This window comes from Homalodisca vitripennis, chromosome 5, assembly GCF_021130785.1.
Source record: "Homalodisca vitripennis isolate AUS2020 chromosome 5, UT_GWSS_2.1, whole genome shotgun sequence".
NCBI lineage: Eukaryota > Metazoa > Arthropoda > Insecta > Hemiptera > Cicadellidae > Homalodisca > Homalodisca vitripennis.
Genome location: NC_060211.1, coordinates 51,365,235 through 51,383,541, shown reverse-complemented (window position 1 = coordinate 51,383,541; position 18,307 = coordinate 51,365,235). Strand labels below are relative to the sequence as shown.

Below are 18,307 nucleotides of genomic sequence, written 5' to 3'. Positions count from 1 at the left end.
CTAATCCATCCAGAATTGAGGAAAAAGTCCAATCTCAAAGTCCAGATATGCCTGTTGCACATAAGATCTCCATTGCAAATCACATGACTAAAACTTCAATACCGTATAGAAAATGCTTTGAAGTTTATATTTTTGTAAATAAAATAAGTTTGTTCAATATTAGGTTAAAGGAACCTATTACAGTATGAAATAGTTTTGGGTATTGCATATAATAATAAAAATATACAAAACTATATTTATGGAAACTAAGACATCAAATTGTAATTTATTAGTTTTATCATACACCAGTATTAATACCAATTTATTACGCTATGTTAGTACCAAATATGACATATGCAGTAGCTATCTGGGGAGTCAGAAATTCCAAAGTCAAAGACATATTTCATAAAAGGTTAGCGAGAACCATATTTAAATTAGCATCCTAATATTTCCTAGAATTTACACATTGGAAGTAAAAATATTTGTTACAAAATTGTATTCTCTTTTTTTACTTAGAACATACAAATAAATATAATATTTTTATAAAAAACTAATCTCGTGATAGAAAAAATGCAGTATGTACAAAAAGCAAAATTTTAAACACAACAAGTAAATTATGAAATACATCAAAGAAGAATCAAGTAATTTGAAAGAGTCGACCATAAAATTTCAATCCAAATTAAAATTATTCCTACTAAAAATGATTTATTTAATGAAAAACTATATCAAAATGAAGAAAAACACACAAAATTGTAAATGAATAATTAAATTTTGAACATGGATGAAATTTAACATTTAAATTTTTATTATACTAGGACTAGAATGAGTTGTGTTGAGGATAACTTTCCTCTTACTAATGTTAAAAATTAATGATTTATAGAATGGGTTTTACTGTTTTTATTAAGATAGTTAACATATCAAAAGTAATTTTCGGATGATATGACATTCTTCAACTGACATTTATTTTTGTTTTATATTCTTGACCTACAATATAACCTGTTATTGTTAAAAGAAATTATATTATTAATATAATTTCATTCATTGAACAATACTAAACTTGGTCATTAACCAACTAACCTTTACTCAAAAATTATTTTGATCAATATTAACTTTATCACGCATTATAAATGGTATGGAGATATATTTGTAATTTGACCTCCTTTTTTAATATTAAAGAGGGTTGCCATAGTCACTGTTATGAAACAAGGAGGTATGTGGACGGAAAAAGATTAAAACCCCTGCTGTAATCAAATAAAGTGAGAAAATTTTATATTATTAAACCCTTGTAGTTTAGAATATAAACTAGGTGCCAGAACCAATTAACTCGTAGGACTACATGCACATTACATACAAATATAGACTTGAGTGTTGGGCCGACTGCAACGTTTAAGACGTCAACTATAGTGGAGAAAAGGAACTAAAATCTATTCAAAAAAATTATCTACAAGCTGCAACAAAACCTTGATTGGTGTGAGCTGCGTTGCTCATGTTATAAACAACTGTACCGACAACACAGCTAATACTTTGCCAATCGATGCAGAGGTCATTATTGTGAAACTTTTAAAATACTTTCACCTTAATACAGTTTGAGTTGCAGATCTGAACTTCTGTGAGTTTGTTTGTGCAGAGTATAAATAGATTATTTCAAAACTTGCTGCTTCGACTTTTATCCACCTTGGAACAGGTGCTTCAAATGATGGAACCATTCAAAATGAATTTTCCATAAATTGAAAACCTCCCTGCATTCCTTGAAAACTTTTATAAGGATCCAAACAGAGAGCTCTAGTTATGGTTTCTGCACAGTGTTGCCGGTAAATTTCATGAAAGTGTGAAAGAGATTGAAGGAGACAAAATATCTGCATCTGAAGCTGCAAATGAGTATTTCGAACAGTACAAAAAAATGGAGAGGAAAAATCATTGTTTTCTTCCTATGAAAGTTACGGATCTGCAAAGGAAGATTTCTCAGGCAGAACCTGGCTGTGATTTAATTTAACTTATATAGACAGCAACTAGATTTCATGACAATTGTATTGCTTATTTAGATCTATGGAAATCTAACCTAGAAAGCCTAAAACAATTGTCCTGGGCAATTCCAACTCAAGTGGAAGGAATTGGAAAAATGCTGGTCATTATTTGAAAATGTTTTGCCAACCAACATGTCACCTGTGACATGTCCGACGAAATGGTATCTTACGGACGAATGTATTGCTGAGTGGGCCAAAATTAAATCAACTGAGCAAAGGTGGCTGACTCTCTTCAGGAATTTGACAAAGCAAGAGATAACAATTTCAAACATCTAAACAATTTGGGAATTAGTTTTATCTCTTCCAAGCATGAATGCATCTGTTGAAAGGGCATTTTCTTTAATTAACAACTTTTGGCTTAAAAAAAAACTTTTATGTCCTTAGACTGTGTCAAAGCTCTATTAATTGTTGAAATGAACATGTCGAAATTGTGCATTGAAATATATGAAAAAATAAAGATGATCAACGCACTGCTACACTAGATTCTTCTAACAAGTATAAATAAAAGTTTTTTTTACATAATATTGTACATATTATTAAGAAATATATTTCGATACATTTTTATTTTTATTTAATCAGTTCTTAAATTCTTATTATATTTTGGATATGGTATTTTAACCCTCTGGGACCAGCGGCAGTGTCAAGTGTCTGTACACAGGCTCGGCTTTCAGACGCACTGCCTTCTTGTCCCCAGTGGGTTTAATACTGTGTGAACATGTCCCAGATTTCATTGCAGAAAATATGGTCACCATAGTGTTAACTCACATATTTAGAAAAGAATAGTTCAATCACAATTATTAACCATCATCTTTGAATTTCCATAGAATAGAGCATCCATATGGCAATTGTGTGGTAGAAATTTTGTTCGGTAAAACTAGTGATCTTTAAACCATACTCTTTTGTTCAGAGTTTCAACCCATTTTAATCTTACAGTAATTACCTCATTTTTATTAACTAAATTTAAAATGTACAGTATATTTTTTATTGTTGAGTTTATTCAATATAAAATTTTTTCTGTAATATATTTATAAATCACAGTTTCCTTCGTTTGCTGCTAGATAGCAGACTACAACGTTTCAGGTAGATGAGATTTTAACATTGGATGCAATATTTTCTCATAATCTAAAACATAATGAAGGCATTGTAGGCCAAAATTGCAATGATCAGTTCTTTTGCAATAATATTAGCAATATTTGCTTTTTTTGTATCATATAGGCTGTGGTTTCAAGATGCAGACCGCAGAAAGTTTTGAACAAAACGTGATCACTACAATAATTTAACTGATTGAACTTACACTCGTATTAGTGCTATTGTATTTAATGCTTTCAGTGCCAGATATATTTTAGAATAGGCTATATTTTGAATTCTTTTGGAAAATTTTCAGGATTGATGCTCAAAAAAGTACTTAAAAACATCTCACACAATGAAACCATGCACACTAAATGAAACCATGCACACTAAAAGAACACTTTATTTACAACTAAACTACCAATTAAGTCCAATAATTAAAAAAAGAGAAATTTTAACTCTTTGGGTTTCAAGTCTCCATACTTATCTTTAAGAGCTATAAGATATTTATCTAATATATAAAGGGTTATATAACATTTACCTGACTAGCTATAGTTGTTAATGTTAATTCTTTGGGTGTCAAGTACGAAAGTGTGCAGTCTCCATACTTATCTTTAAGAGCTATAAGATATTTATCTAATATATAAAGGGTTATATAACATTTACCTGACTAGCTATAGTTGTTAATGTTAATTCTTTGGGTGTCAAGTACGAAAGTGTGCAGTCTCCATACTTATCTTTAAGAGCTATAAGATATTTATCTAATATATAAAGGGTTATATAACATTTACCTGACTAGCTATAGTTGTTAATGTTAATTCTTTGGGTGTCAAGTACGAAAGTGTGCAGTCTCCATACTTATCTTTAAGAGCTATAAGATATTTATCTAATATATAAAGGGTTATATAACATTTACCTGACTAGCTATAGTTGTTAATGTTAATTCTTTGGGTGTCAAGTACGAAAGTGTGCAGTCTCCATACTTATCTTTAAGAGCTATAAGATATTTATCTAATATATAAAGGGTTATATAACATTTACCTGACTAGCTATAGTTGTTAATGTTAATTCTTTGGGTGTCAAGTACGAAAGTGTGCAGTCTCCATACTTATCTTTAAGAGCTATAAGATATTTATCTAATATATAAAGGGTTATATAACATTTACCTGACTAGCTATAGTTGTTAATGTTAATTCTTTGGGTGTCAAGTACGAAAGTGTGCAGCCTCCACTCTTATCTTCAAGAGCTGAATAACTATCTGATACTTAAAGGGTTCAACAAAAAATTGATGACCGGCAATTAAGATCATCGACTTTCAATACTACTACTGATTGATCAGCTGTGTTTGTGTAGTATGTAAAACATTTAACAGAAAGAAAATTTACTTTTAATGTTATAATTAATATGAGATATGAATAAAACCATTAAATGTTATATGTTTAGTTTTTAATGTCGAAGAAACTGGATATTAGAGTTTTAGGCACGTGTTTAAAATGTCTGGTTACCAGGATGTTGATACTGAAAGGGGTAATATGCAAAGAACTTTGATCAAGTTCGTAATTGGAAATCACACATTGACCATGTATGTAGAAAAAATATCTAGAGTCTTGTATCTAATGTGGAAACTGAGGGATTTTGTTAGCTGTGAATATTTGAGAGTGGCATATTTTGCCTTTTTTCAATCACACATTTCCTATGGCATTGTTTTGTGGGGTCACTCCAATGCTGTGAATGATATTCTTCTCATTCAAAAAAAAGTAGTTAGAACCATCAGTGGAAGCAGCTCTCTAGAACATTGCAAACCACTTTTTATCAATCTCAAATTCATGACAGTTATTAACCTTTACATTTTTCATATACTAGTCTATACAAAATTACAAATTACAGATTTCAATACCAGACAAGATTTTCATCAACACAATACCAGGGGTAAAAACAAATTAGATCTCCCTCAGCACAGGCTAGTCAAAACCGGCAACTCTTTTAAATTCAATTGCATAACTTTTTATAATAAGCTGCCTGCATCTGCTACAATGACTCCTTTCAATATTTTTAAACTAAAGATAAGTAACTGGCTCATATGCAATCCATTTCTACTCTTTAAAAGAATTTTTAGATTCTGACATAAATATCATTTTTTGATTAGTTTGATTTGTAGATTTCTGATTTTTCTATACTGTATTAGCTATAACGTAATTAACAAACCATGTGCACACTCTTCATAGATTATATTAAACCTGTTACTTGGTCATAAAATTAGTATAATTATAGTACAATATTGTAATAACTAATTTTGTTGTTGTAAATATCAGTGCTGTATATTTTGACGATGCCTATTTCATATTGTTGTGACCAATGGCTAATAAACTTCTTGATTCTTGATTCTTGTAATGCATAGCATAATCATTTATTTTAATATGGCAGACATCTATATATTAATTTGTCAAACATTTTACTCAGTTGTCTCACAGTATATATACTGTTCATTTAGACTAAATTAAAGAATCCAAAATGCTAGATATTAAAATCATACACGATTTTCATTTAGGTTTGACTCTACAGAGCAAAAGTACAGAATATGAACTAATAAATACTGATAAAACGCACAAGAAAGTAAAAAGTTGTCATAACAACTAATTTTTAAAAAAATTAAGCTTCTAAATGACAAATATTCCATTTGTTATTTCAAGATGATATCCACTCATGAACCCTGCCTATCTCCCAATATTAAGAAGAAAGGGATAATTATTGTCATTATTATAGTATAATATTAAGCATACAAGTATATAGTATAACTGACAATAAATCGTTGATTAATTTATTGTGAATTATTTTATATACAGTATAATTATATTCATTTTTGCTTTCGTTAATTTTGGTATTTTGCTATTCACTACATATACTTTCTATTTCATTTAAATCTGTTATCTAAAATACTTATAATGGTTACTAATGTAAAACTTTGTTTGTTATAAGAAATAATAAAAAATTCTTCTTTAAACAAACTCCCCATAAATTGTTTCTCCCAATTAGGCCGTCTTCTAAATTTGTTACAATGTTCAAGAACATTTTTTAAATCAATACTGATTACTAATTTTATTTTTCTTGAAGATTTTATTCTTTTTCTCTCATTCTTCATTGCTTCGCTTATAGTTTCGGCTTGACAATCAGTACAATATCCAAGCTATATCTTCAGCTCATACATCGACTGCACTTACAAAAGAAGCCGGCAAAACAACCGGTTATACATATTGATAGTATAATCGTATTTATAGTAAATATTGTAAGCTGCTGTTGATATTACATTTATACTTTATATGAAAAAGAAAGATGAAAATGATGAAAAATAAAATGCATAATGATTAACTAATAGTTAATAAAGAAGAAAACATTATTGAATGCTTAAAAAATTGATTGGATAGTTAAATCATCAAAACGTGAAGCATGGAATGATGATATGAAAGCAAAACCAAATGGAGAAAACTGTGTGGTGTTTAGTTGCTGTAAAACTGTGAATAAACATGAGATTTTCCTTGGGGTGAAAGGACACATCTTTTGAAGGCTCTAGACATAGACATAAATATACATTTTTATCTATGGTACCTTCTATATTCGTTTTGAAATTTAGATTCTAATAAATGTATAAGGCCTAGTGCTTTTTTCAGTGTATAACAAGACAAATGGCTTTCTTAGAAGGAAAACCTTTAATTAAATTAAGTACTTTGCTATTATAGTTGTGATTGAAACTACTTTATTGTTGTATTTGTATGTTTCTTTTAACATTGTTTATTAGATAAAGTATAACAGCTATCATTCGAGTCTGGAAAAATTTCATTTCTGTTTGTACTTCTGTCTATCTATCTGTCCGCATAATATCTCTGAAAATTTGTATGATCTTCATTTCTATATAACTAAAACTGAGTCCGATGAGGGTGTATGTCATTCCATGGGATTTGGGTGAGTGTTACCAAATATATTTATATTTGTCTTATAGGTAACCATGATGGCAACAAGAAAATATCAGAATAAATAAATTTGTTACGAAAAGAGTATGATCATATCAGATTTTAACACATGAAATTCATAATAGAGTGGAAATTAAATGTTAAATGTTGGTGACAAATTTGACTTCAGTGCACTCTTGCATTGCAGTACTCTCCCTAGTTCACTGAAACTGTTTATTATTTGAACACTGCTATTCGAAACCTGAATGTGTCATGTGGCAAGATATTTGAGAAAGATTCCGTCGACTAACCGTGGAATTTGGTTTATCATCAATGAAGCCTATCACTCAATAGACAGACAATTTCTCTTCTGTCTGCCGGGGGAATGTAAACATATCTTTTGTCTTTAATTGTCTGTCTGTCTAAATGTTCAAAGGACTCGAAAATGAAATTAGCTATAGATTTGAAATTTTACAAGCAACCTCAGCGGAGCCTGTTTGTTATATGACATGTGGTGTGGCGTACTTCTACCTTGTAATATTACTTTACTTACGACTTATTAAACTACGAACTTACGAACTTTTATTAGTTTACTTTTGTAAAATTGATATCAACATTTAAAAATTGATATAAATATTTTATTGTTTTCCCAGACTCTTGTGGACGTGCAGCCTAAACACCATAATTATAGGTAGAAGGGATTCTTTCAGCTTTAGCTATAATCTCCAAATTTGAGTTTCTTATGTTGTTCAGATACATGATATGAGTTGAGTACCGTACCTGGAGTGAACATAGGGAGATTTTAATTAGTGATGCGTAATTGCGAGAGGTTAATACAATCGAAATGTTCCTTCTCGAGAGGTTCTGCTTAACGATTGTTTCGATTGCTTAACGAGAGGTCTTTACAATCGAAAGGTTTCTCTCGATTGTTGCATTCGTTAAGCCAATTTGTTATTGTTTACTTTTCATGAGCCTGTCTCAACCTGTTTTTCATACTTCCGTTCCATATATTGGTTTGCACCACTCTCCTCTCCATTAATTCCAGTAGTTTACTTTATAGTGTGAAGGAAAAGTCGTGTTTATGTTTACTACCGCAAATAATTAATTACAATTTTAATATTTTGCGTAATATTATTGATTAGTGTTAAAGATTCAGTAGTTTACTTTATACCGTAACGGTAAAGACGTGTTTATGTTAACTACCACAAATAATTAATTGCAATTTTAATATTTTCTGTAGTATTATAGGTTTTTTTTTTTTTTTCCTTCTGAGGGAAGAGGACACTTTGTCCCCGCACTTAGTCCTAAAAGGACCTTTGCGCCTCCCTTACTTTAATTTGTGCCCTCAAAAACCGAGGCTTTTGCAAAAACCAATCAGATTTAAGGGCTCCTGTTCTCTGATGTCCTTGGGGCTGAGGAGATATGCTCCCAAGTATCTTTTCCTAGTCTCTACGATGGCAGGACAATCCAACCAAATGTGCTCTGCTGACTCCTCCTCTTCTCCACAGAGTCTACATTCGCTGCTCCGACTAAGGCCTACCTTCAAAAGGTGCTTCCTCAGAGGGCCATGTCCTGTCAACATTCCTAATATCAGTCTTATATCCTCCTTATTCTGGTCTAGGAGAGCTATCCACCCTTTTGCATAAGGAGAGATAAACATTTTGGATATATTCTTTTTTTTTCCCTTGGGGCGGCCTACTGCCATGCACTTAAGCCTCAAGGGCCTTTTGCGCACCCCGGAAACACCATAAACCCGAGGCTCTGCTCCAATTCTTGTATCTTGTCCTCTTTTCCCAATCTTTAACCAGAGCTTTAATGTTGGAGAAGGATATCCCACAACCTGGCTCAGGCCCCACCAATGTGGATTCTGCTCCCTTTTTGGCGAGGATGTCCGCTTTTTCATTCCCATGAATTCCTTCATGACCCGGCACCCAACCGAGTGTTACTCTGTTATTTGTTGCTAGCTCTGCTAGAGCATTCCTGCATTCCCAGACCGCTTTCAAATCAATCGAACAGGTATCCAGTGCCTTCAGTGCAGCCTGACTATCAGAGAGTATTAGGTATGATAATCCTTTTGTCCCCAACTGTGTGAGTCTTCTAGAACATGAATCTATTGCCATGACCTCCGCCTGAAAAATTGAGGCATGTCTTCCTAGGGGCACAGCCATGTCAACTCCAGGTCCATGTATTCCATATCCTGCCCTAGAGTCTAGGAGTGAACCATCGGTGTAAAACTTCAGGACTCCTTTTTTAGGGTAGGCCTCCCTTTTAATCCATTCCTCCCTACTTCCGATAGAGACCGTATATGGTTTTTCAAAGGAGTATTTCTTAACCATAGTATCAGATACTTTGGTTAGCATTTCAGCCTCAGGAAAATTTTCCAATATCTTCATGTGGCCTTCTAGGGAGGTAGCATTTATTACCTTTGTTCCTAGTAGCTTCATTGCGCTCATCGCAGCTGTTCTCATCACTTCCTGGCCAAGAGGAGTATAACCCAGAACCGCTTCCATTGCTAGTGTTGGGCAGGAGCTCATTGCTCCCGTGATGCTTAAGCAAGCTAACCTCTGAAGACTCTGTAGCCTTCTTGCAGCTGTTGTTTGTTCGACCTTCGGCCACCACACTAGAGCAGCATATGTGACCATTGGTTTTACTATGGTTTCGTAAATCCAATATATCATTTTGGGTTTAAGTCCCCATTTAAATCCAAAGAGTCTCTTACAGGCCCCAAGGGCCATTATTGCTTTGGATGTCTTGTTTCTAATATGGGAGTTCCAAGTGAGCTTCTGTTATAGGTTAGAGTTGTAGATTTATAAGCATAAGTTTAGTGTTTTGTTGCAAAAATGGTGCGCCCGGGAAAGAAAAAATCTATAGTATGGGAATTGTTTGAAAAGGTAGAAAACGACAAAGTTAAGTGTAAACAGTGTGCTGCCATTTTAAAGTTTTTTAAAACACAACAAATCTACATGACCATATCAAAAGATGCCATGATATTGCGCTTAAGTCTTTGCTTGATGACCATGTTACCGACCGTAATGAAACACCTACATCTGACATTGATTTAGCTACACCATCCACAAGTTCAACACTTTGTAAGTTTAAATCACCACTTCAACAAGAAAAATCGTCGGATTCAATTTTGCCTACCCCTAAAAAAAGAATAAAACAATTATGCCTCACTTCTACCTCCAAAAACACAATAACCGAGGAACAGTTGAAAGCCTTTGAGAAAAACTTAATTCACATGATCGCCCTAGACTATCAGCCATTATCTATAGTCGAGGATGAGGGTTTCAGGCTTTACTCAAAATCTTTAAGGCCTGAGTACACGTTGCCTTCAAGGAAAACTCTCACAGAATCATTAGTTCCAGAATATTACAGCACAATACAAAAAAAACTCGTAGATATGCTAGACAACATTGATAGTTTGTCACTTACAACTGACTTATGGTCATCCGAGAGCAACAAATCGTTTATCACAATTACTGCTCATTTTATTTATGATTTTAAGTCATATTCAGTTGTACTTACAACAGAGGAAATCAAACAAGCTCACACTGGAGAAAACATAGCTGAGGCTATACGTAATATCCTTGAAAAATTTAGAGTAACAGATAAAGTCATAACAGTGGTTACAGATAATGCCGAGAACATGCGTAAAGCAATCTCTAACGATCTGAATATGCACCACCATCCCTGTGTAGCGCATACACTAAATCTCTGTGTGCAGGATGCTATAAATAGCAATGTAGAGTTTTCAGCAATTTTAAGCAAATGCAAGAAATTAGTCGGTTAGCTCAAATTACTCCTGACAGTTGCTCTTGCTTCCCTCACTGATGCCGAGGAGAGAAATTTGGATGCTGAGGAGTGGATTATTATTGAAGAGACAATACCAGTGCTCAAACCTGCCTTGTCAATGACCGAAAAGTTGTCTGGGGAACAGTACCCAACAATGTCCCTCATAGTACCTCTCATCAGAGGTTTACAGAAATCTCTACAGAAAAAAGTCACTACTACAGCAATTGCAACACAGCTGAAGCTTACTTTGATGGATAATATTTCCAGGAGGCTCTCATTTAGAAGTGAACAAAATAGTAGGAAAATCAAGATTTTTAGACCCGAGGTTCAAGAAATCTGCATTTCAATCAATCAATAATTCTTTATTCATTAGTTGTACAATACGGTACATCGAATAGTGTCATACATTACTTATATATATATACATAAAAGTACTAAACATAGTCAAGTTCTTCTATTGAATACAAAACTAAATCAATCAAATAGTTTTTTAGTTTTCTTTTAAATTTGTTAATATTATTTTCCATCTTTATGCTTTGAGGAATATTTTTCAGAAATCTTTTCCTGATATACATAGTTTTTTTCGTGTATATTTCAAGTCTGGTAATGAAGATTCAGCAGATAACATTCAGCAGCAATTAATACAAGAACTAGCTGGGCTGATAAATAGATCTGACCCAAATAACCCAAAAAATGCAGAGAAATCGATTGATCCCCTTCCAGTAACAAAAATACCAGTTGAAGGCGACGATGACATATGGGCTGACTTCGATTCTAAAGTTGCATTCCGAACATCTGCCATCACCCCAGCCACAACAGCAACGTTGATAATTAAACAATATATTGAAATGCCCTATATCGAAAAGAACAAAGATCCATTAGAATTTTGGAAGACTCATCATGCTACTTTCAAAGACTTGTACAGACTTGTGACTAAATATTTATGTATTCCAGCCACCTCCGTTCCCTCTGAACGTATATTTTCAATGGCAGGTCTAGTCACGAATGATAGGAGAAATAGACTGGGTTCAGAGAAGCTTGATCAAATAATTTTTTTGAACAGAAACATAAAGATCGTAGAATAAAATAATAGTGCTTATATGTTTTTATTTTATAACTTTAGGGAATATATTTTTAAGAAATGCCACAATAAACACAACTTTTATTTTATAAATATATAATGTTTGTAAGTAAATCCACTATTATTTAAAATATATTTTCAGTGTTCTATGTTATCTTTTAATATAAAACCAATAAATACATACAGGAATCTCGAATTGAAAGTGTGCAAAGTGTGTTTTTAGTGCATATTGGACGAAAAGAACAAAATTATTGCTACCTAGTGAAAATGTAAATTATAATTCTTCAGCATTCTTGAAGCATTAAGAGTGAGTATATTATCTTAAATTATAATAAATACCTTTTCTTGGTTATTATTTTAAAATATTAAATGTTTTCATTTTGTACCATGTTAGTTTTTGAATGTTTTACTGTTCATACGTCATTATTGTAACGTGAATAAGCGTTTAATGTAGTGTAATGTTAAGTTAAATGTAGCTGCTAATATAGTAATTTATTAAAACAACTCGGAAGTCAAGTCAGTAAAAAAAGTAACTAAATTAATTTATATTTCAGTTAAATCCTTCTGTCGATCGGCAAACATTTCGTGAACAAACATCTCACTTAGAATTTCGATTGCCTAGACAGTAAAAGAATAGAATATATCGTACACGTAAACGAAACAATCGCTAGAAACCTCTCGTCAAGCGTTTATGGTGTATCGCAAAAACAAAGTTATGGATAATGGAATCAAACATTTCGTTTTCAACATTTCGTCAAACACTTCGATTGCCCGGTACGAGAAGAGATGTCGTTTCGCAATGAAACAATCGCTAGGCGCTAGGAACATCTCGGCAAAAACCTCTCGGTAAGAACCTCTCGTTAAGGGAATCACAATCGAAATGTCTCGAGAGGTCCAAACAATCGAAACGTTTCGATTGTAACATCTCGTAATCGCGTGTCACTAATTTTAATAAGTGGCCTACACTTGTTATTCGATTGCTATTATCGAAAAGTTCGATATAATATCCAACTTCGTAATATGTAAAAATCGTAAACAATATGAGTTATAATAAATTACTGTAACAAGAAGAATCCCGTACATTACAATTTTTAAAACACACATTTAACAATAACAGCACAAAACAACAAAATCGGTAATTCTAAGCAATATATGGGTCAACCTCGATTTTTCTCATATTACAATATAATGTTCCAATAGTCAATTAGAAAAGGAAATGACTAGAATTTCTTGCCGGAAAGCAGTTATAGGGAGCAGGCAACTCATATTACAATATAATGTTCCAATAGTCAATTAGAAAAGGAAATGACTAGAATTTCTTGCTGGAAAGCAGTTATAGGGAGCAGGCAACCGCGAGAATTACCTATTAGTGATCAGGAGCACTGACGTGATCTGGGCTTCAAATTTGGAACTACTCGAGTTCATTTTTTTTTCTAAAAGAGCAAGCAGCGCGAAGCGCTGCGCAGCGGGCAAGCATCGTGCGTGATCTTCGTCTATACTGAATTGATTCAGGCCAAAGGAATGACACAGATTCCTTTACCAGATTTTTACGGAGATTTTGTATTGGGCGGATTATATTGGTTTACTTTGCTTTCCAGCATGTAATTATGTGTTTAAAATTGTTTTACATACATTACCGACATTATATTGTAATATGTAATAACAATTTATCAGAAATTTTTAATAAAAAAAAAGGATCACGCACGATGCCTGCCCGCTGCGCAGCGCTTCGCGCTGCTTGCTCTTTTAGAAAAAAAATTAACTCGAGTAGTTCCAAATTTGAAGCCCAGATCACGTCAGTGCCCCTGATCACTAATAGGTAACTCTAAGCAATATATGACCGTCTGGCGGTTGCCTGCTCCTTATAACTGCTTTCCGGCAAGAAATTCTAGTCATTTCCTTTTCTAATTGACTATTGGAACATTATATTGTAATATGAGAAAAATCGAGGTTGACCCATATATTGCTTAGAATTACCACAAAATCAACTACGGCATAGACTTACATATCAAAGAAACTTTACAGTATTCATAACTTGCCCAGCTTCATATTTTTTTTTTTTTTTTTTTTTTTTTTTCTTCCTTGGGGCGGCCTACTGCCATGCACTTAAGCCTCAAGGGCCTTTTGCGCACCCCGAAAACACCATGAGGACTACCAGTCTACAACTTCAGCAGTTCAACAAACCGCCGAAAACAACCTATCAAGTCCTCCTGGGAAAACTCGCCACCCCCGTTCAAGCTACCAAAGATGGCATACCTCTCTCTTGCTATTGCTGGGCAATCAAAGAGCAGGTGCTCAGCAGTCTCCTCCTGCTCATTACACCTTCCACAGAGCGGATCCTCCTGAAGGATACCAACTCTGTGTAGATGCTTCTTCAGGTGACCATGCCCCGTAATGAGACCAATGACCTTGGAAGACATTGATCTGTTTAATGAGAGAAGGTCCGAGGCCACCTTGGAGGAAGGTGACTGTAATACCATTCTACTCACTCTCAAACCCGGATGCAACCTCCACCTTCTCCCATGCTCCGCGCGAATCCATTTCGAGACAACCCTAGAGGATTCACACCTTGGAACACCGCAGAATGGTTGAGGGCCCGTCATAATTGTTGCTGAGCCCTGGTTGGCCAGGGCATCAGCTCTTTCGTTCCCAGAAATCCCCTTATGACCAGGAACCCAACAAACAGTTACATTGTTGATTCTGGCAAGGGAGGAAACGGTCTGATAGCAATCCCAAACCAGTTTGGATTTGATTGCGCAAGAATCCAGCGCCATCAGCGCTGCCTGACTGTCCGTGAAAATGTTAATCGTCTTGCCCCTATATCGCAGACGAAGATTCTCACGAGCACATTCCATAATGGCTGCGACCTCCACTTGAAAGACTGTCGGATACGGACCCATAGGAACCACCAGCTCCCTACATGGTCTCACTCCCAGAATTCCAGCACCTGTGCCGCTTTTTGTTTTAGAGCCGTCTGTCTGTGTACCATTCGAGCTCCGCTGGTGGAAGAGGTTGCTTCCCCTCTGACCAATCATCCCTTGAGGGCAAAATAATCCTAAAGGGTTTGTCAAAGGAAAACTTTTGTGGCATCTGATCAGAGATCATATGCAAAACATCCTCCTGTATCAGAGTGCTAATTCTGCAGTGCCCACCGCTGCATATTAATGAGTAACTGCTTTTGTGAAATGGAGGAAATAATTCTCCTCATGGGTTACCAGGAGCCAAACTCACATGTTGAAGCCACTTAAACAAATCTTCTCACTTGTGAGAAATATCTCACAAATGTTCCTAATATTCATCGCCATTTTCAAAGTCTCAAAATATTATTTACTTCTTGCTGTTTATTGTTTACATTAAAATTACTATGACTGATAAGTTGATATATCATATACTAAGATCAATAAATTGAAATATCGAATTATTCTTTCGGATACAAACTAACGAACCATTCGATAAAAACAACCGAATAACGAGTGTAGGCCGCTTATTAAAGTCTATCCAGAGATAATAATAGGTAGGGGGAGGAGATTCTGGGTAGGGTACGATAAGCGGACCCGGTTTATTATATTGAAGAATGTAATCATCGATACCTAATATTCGCATCTCAAATTCTAGACTATCAATCGATATAAAAGTATCTATTGATAGTCCTCAATAACAATCATATATTTTAAATTAAAATATGAATTTAATATTTACAGTGATCAAACAAATTATTATAAACAAAATTAGGAAAACTGAAGACGACCATATTTGCTCCTCTCACAGTTACAGTTGTTTCTTTCCCACAAATTTCACATAATGGGTTTTTCGGTACGAGTCCCACATGTTGAAGTCACGAAAATAACGTCTTATCATCTTTCAAGCAATGTCGTGTAGTTTTCTAAAATTGACTGCCATTTTTAACAATCAAATGTTACTTATATAAAATTGAAATATTAAATTACGAGTATTATTTGAAAGTGTTTACAGCTGTTGGTAAAGATTATTAAAAGTTAATTGTTCAAAATAATTAATCAGTATCGATTGATTATATCGATGGTTATGATTAAATAATATCGTTTGCCAATTTTGATATAAAAAACCGGGTCCGCTTATCGTACCCTACCCGAGGTTCTCCCTCATTGTATTCATCCAAGGTTATTACTCATCGACATCAAGCTCAAAAACATGAAGCTAAAAAGTAGCACTGTCAATCCCAGCCTGGCAATGTTAACTGAACATGTATACTAATATTTTTCTTTCATTGCAATATTTTATGATTCAGTCCAATTCTTATAATTTTGAAAATTCTGATATTGTGCAAGACCAGTACAACAGCTTGATGACAAAAAAGACAATTTTTTAAATCTGCTAATTAAAACTGAATTAATAGTTAAAACAGTTAACATCTGCAACATAACAGGCATATGTAACAGGGTAGTGGCAGACTTGTGCTGCTCCTTTCGTCTGTGTTGGATGGATTTCAGTTGAAACAAAATCTTCTGAAGATTCTATGTCCTGTACGGCGATTGTTCTTCAATCCAGTAGTAGGCCCTACTTGATTAGAAATAAAACACCTGAAATAAGCAAAAAATCCGATTTCCCCAACTATCTGTTGATTGCTGCATATTATGCAACAATAAAAGTACAGCTTTGAATAGAATAAATGTGACTCGAAACTTAATAGAAATTAAAATATGCACCTGTAGCAGAAATGTTCTATCATCTTCTATTTGACACAGAATTTGAATCAATTTATTCATGTAATCCTAATTTGACATTAGGTGTATCAGAGACACTGCTCATAAAAGTTGTAGAATTATTGAAAACTAAACTTCTCTCTTCAGAATCTATCTTTCGAGCAATAATATATTCTTTCAAAAAACAACCAGTATCTATGGTCAGAGATACTCTCTTGTGAGATTTACAGAAAATATACTCTTGAGAAATTCCTGTCAGCCTCTTTTGTAAAAGTCACACAATTTAAAAAAATAATATTAGTCATGACAAGGTTACAAACTGTTGGTATACTAGGCTAAAAGGTTTAAAAAAAAAAAACGCCTGTAAAAACTTGCTTGTGCCGCTATATTCAGCAATCCAAATTTTTTGAACTATAATATATTAAAGAGTTTTTGAAAAGAGAGTACAATCATTCACTTACCTGGCTAAACAGAAGGCACAGTAGGAAAATTTTGCTCACTGTTCCCTTACTGAGTACAATGTTTGGTAATAAATCAATACCTAATTTACTCCCATTGGTAGAACGCATAATAATAATATTGAAATTGTTTAAATTGACAGCTGAAACTATATTGATACGAATATTCAATCTATAGTTACAGGGAGACACTAAAATCTATTAGCCTATAATGTTATAAATATATCATATTTTTTAAATGGATGGATTTAGACTTATTTGTTAACACGCGAATAACATGTTGCGGTATTTTAATAGAGCACAAAAATTATAATAGTTAAGATTTCTTTTTACAACAAGAAATGTGAAATGAATACATCGAGAACTCAAAATCCGCAATGAATAACCAATTCCGAAAAATCTATGACTGCACTGCACTGTCACTTCCCATAAATAATGAACGGAACAGGTAGACAAGGATGATCTGAGTGACAATCAGCTGCTAACGGCACACGACAAGTCGGTGTCAGTTAGCAGAAACCATCCGACAAACAGCTGTTTTACCAATACCAACCTATATAAAAAAAGCAGTACTTTATATTTACCTTGCGTTGAAATGTCACAAAATTTCTCCTGAATATTAGGGAATATAATGAATATTAATGAATATAATGCAATTTGGTACTAGAGATGGACTCCAGCAGAGTTTTTAAAACTAACTATTATGTATGTAGAACAAAATACAAATTTCATTTATTCATCAAAAATTAATATTAAAGGCTTAATATACTACTACTCCAAATAAAAAAAACCTTTATAACAAATTATATAGATAGTTTTTCGTTATCTACATATGAAAATAATAACCATTCAGATACGTTGAAAACAATACTTTCAATGTTTACTTTTGAATATAAAATACCCAACGCCTCGTAATCAAAACTAGAGAGTTTGATCTTATTTATTAGATATATACCAGATACTATCTTGAGGGAGTTTTCGATCGTCGTTACCATGTGGTCTGCCACAGTTCGCAGTGATGGTCAGAGGCAATCTTGATCCTAAAATTTTAATTTGGTATAATACCTAGTACTACATCGAAGGATGTTTGACACACTGTAAGAACTAGGAGGTATATAAACTGATTTGGTATTGCCAAACAATTTATAAGTAAAGATCTTAGAATTTTAATTTCAAAGCTACATATAAAATTTTTCTTGTATTTGAGGTAATTCTCTTCGTATTTGGAAGGCCATTCTTCCCATATTCAAACGAGGTAAAATCAGTGACTGATAAA

General features: G+C 33.6%; 1 protein-coding gene across 4 annotated transcripts in view; it reads right to left on the bottom strand.

Moving 5' to 3' along the window:
- The window catches only part of LOC124362171 (NPC intracellular cholesterol transporter 1), a 127,124-nt gene extending 109,617 nt beyond the window's left edge, over nt 1-17,507 (bottom strand). For all 4 annotated transcript variants that reach the window (XM_046816422.1, XM_046816423.1, XM_046816421.1 and 1 more), the window contains exon 1: nt 17,035-17,507. In XM_046816422.1, the coding sequence (XP_046672378.1) occupies nt 17,035-17,142 (108 nt within the window). In that variant the 5' untranslated portion in view covers nt 17,143-17,507. The remainder of the gene's footprint in view (nt 1-17,034) is intronic.
- Between the last annotated feature and the right edge of the window lie 800 nt (nt 17,508-18,307).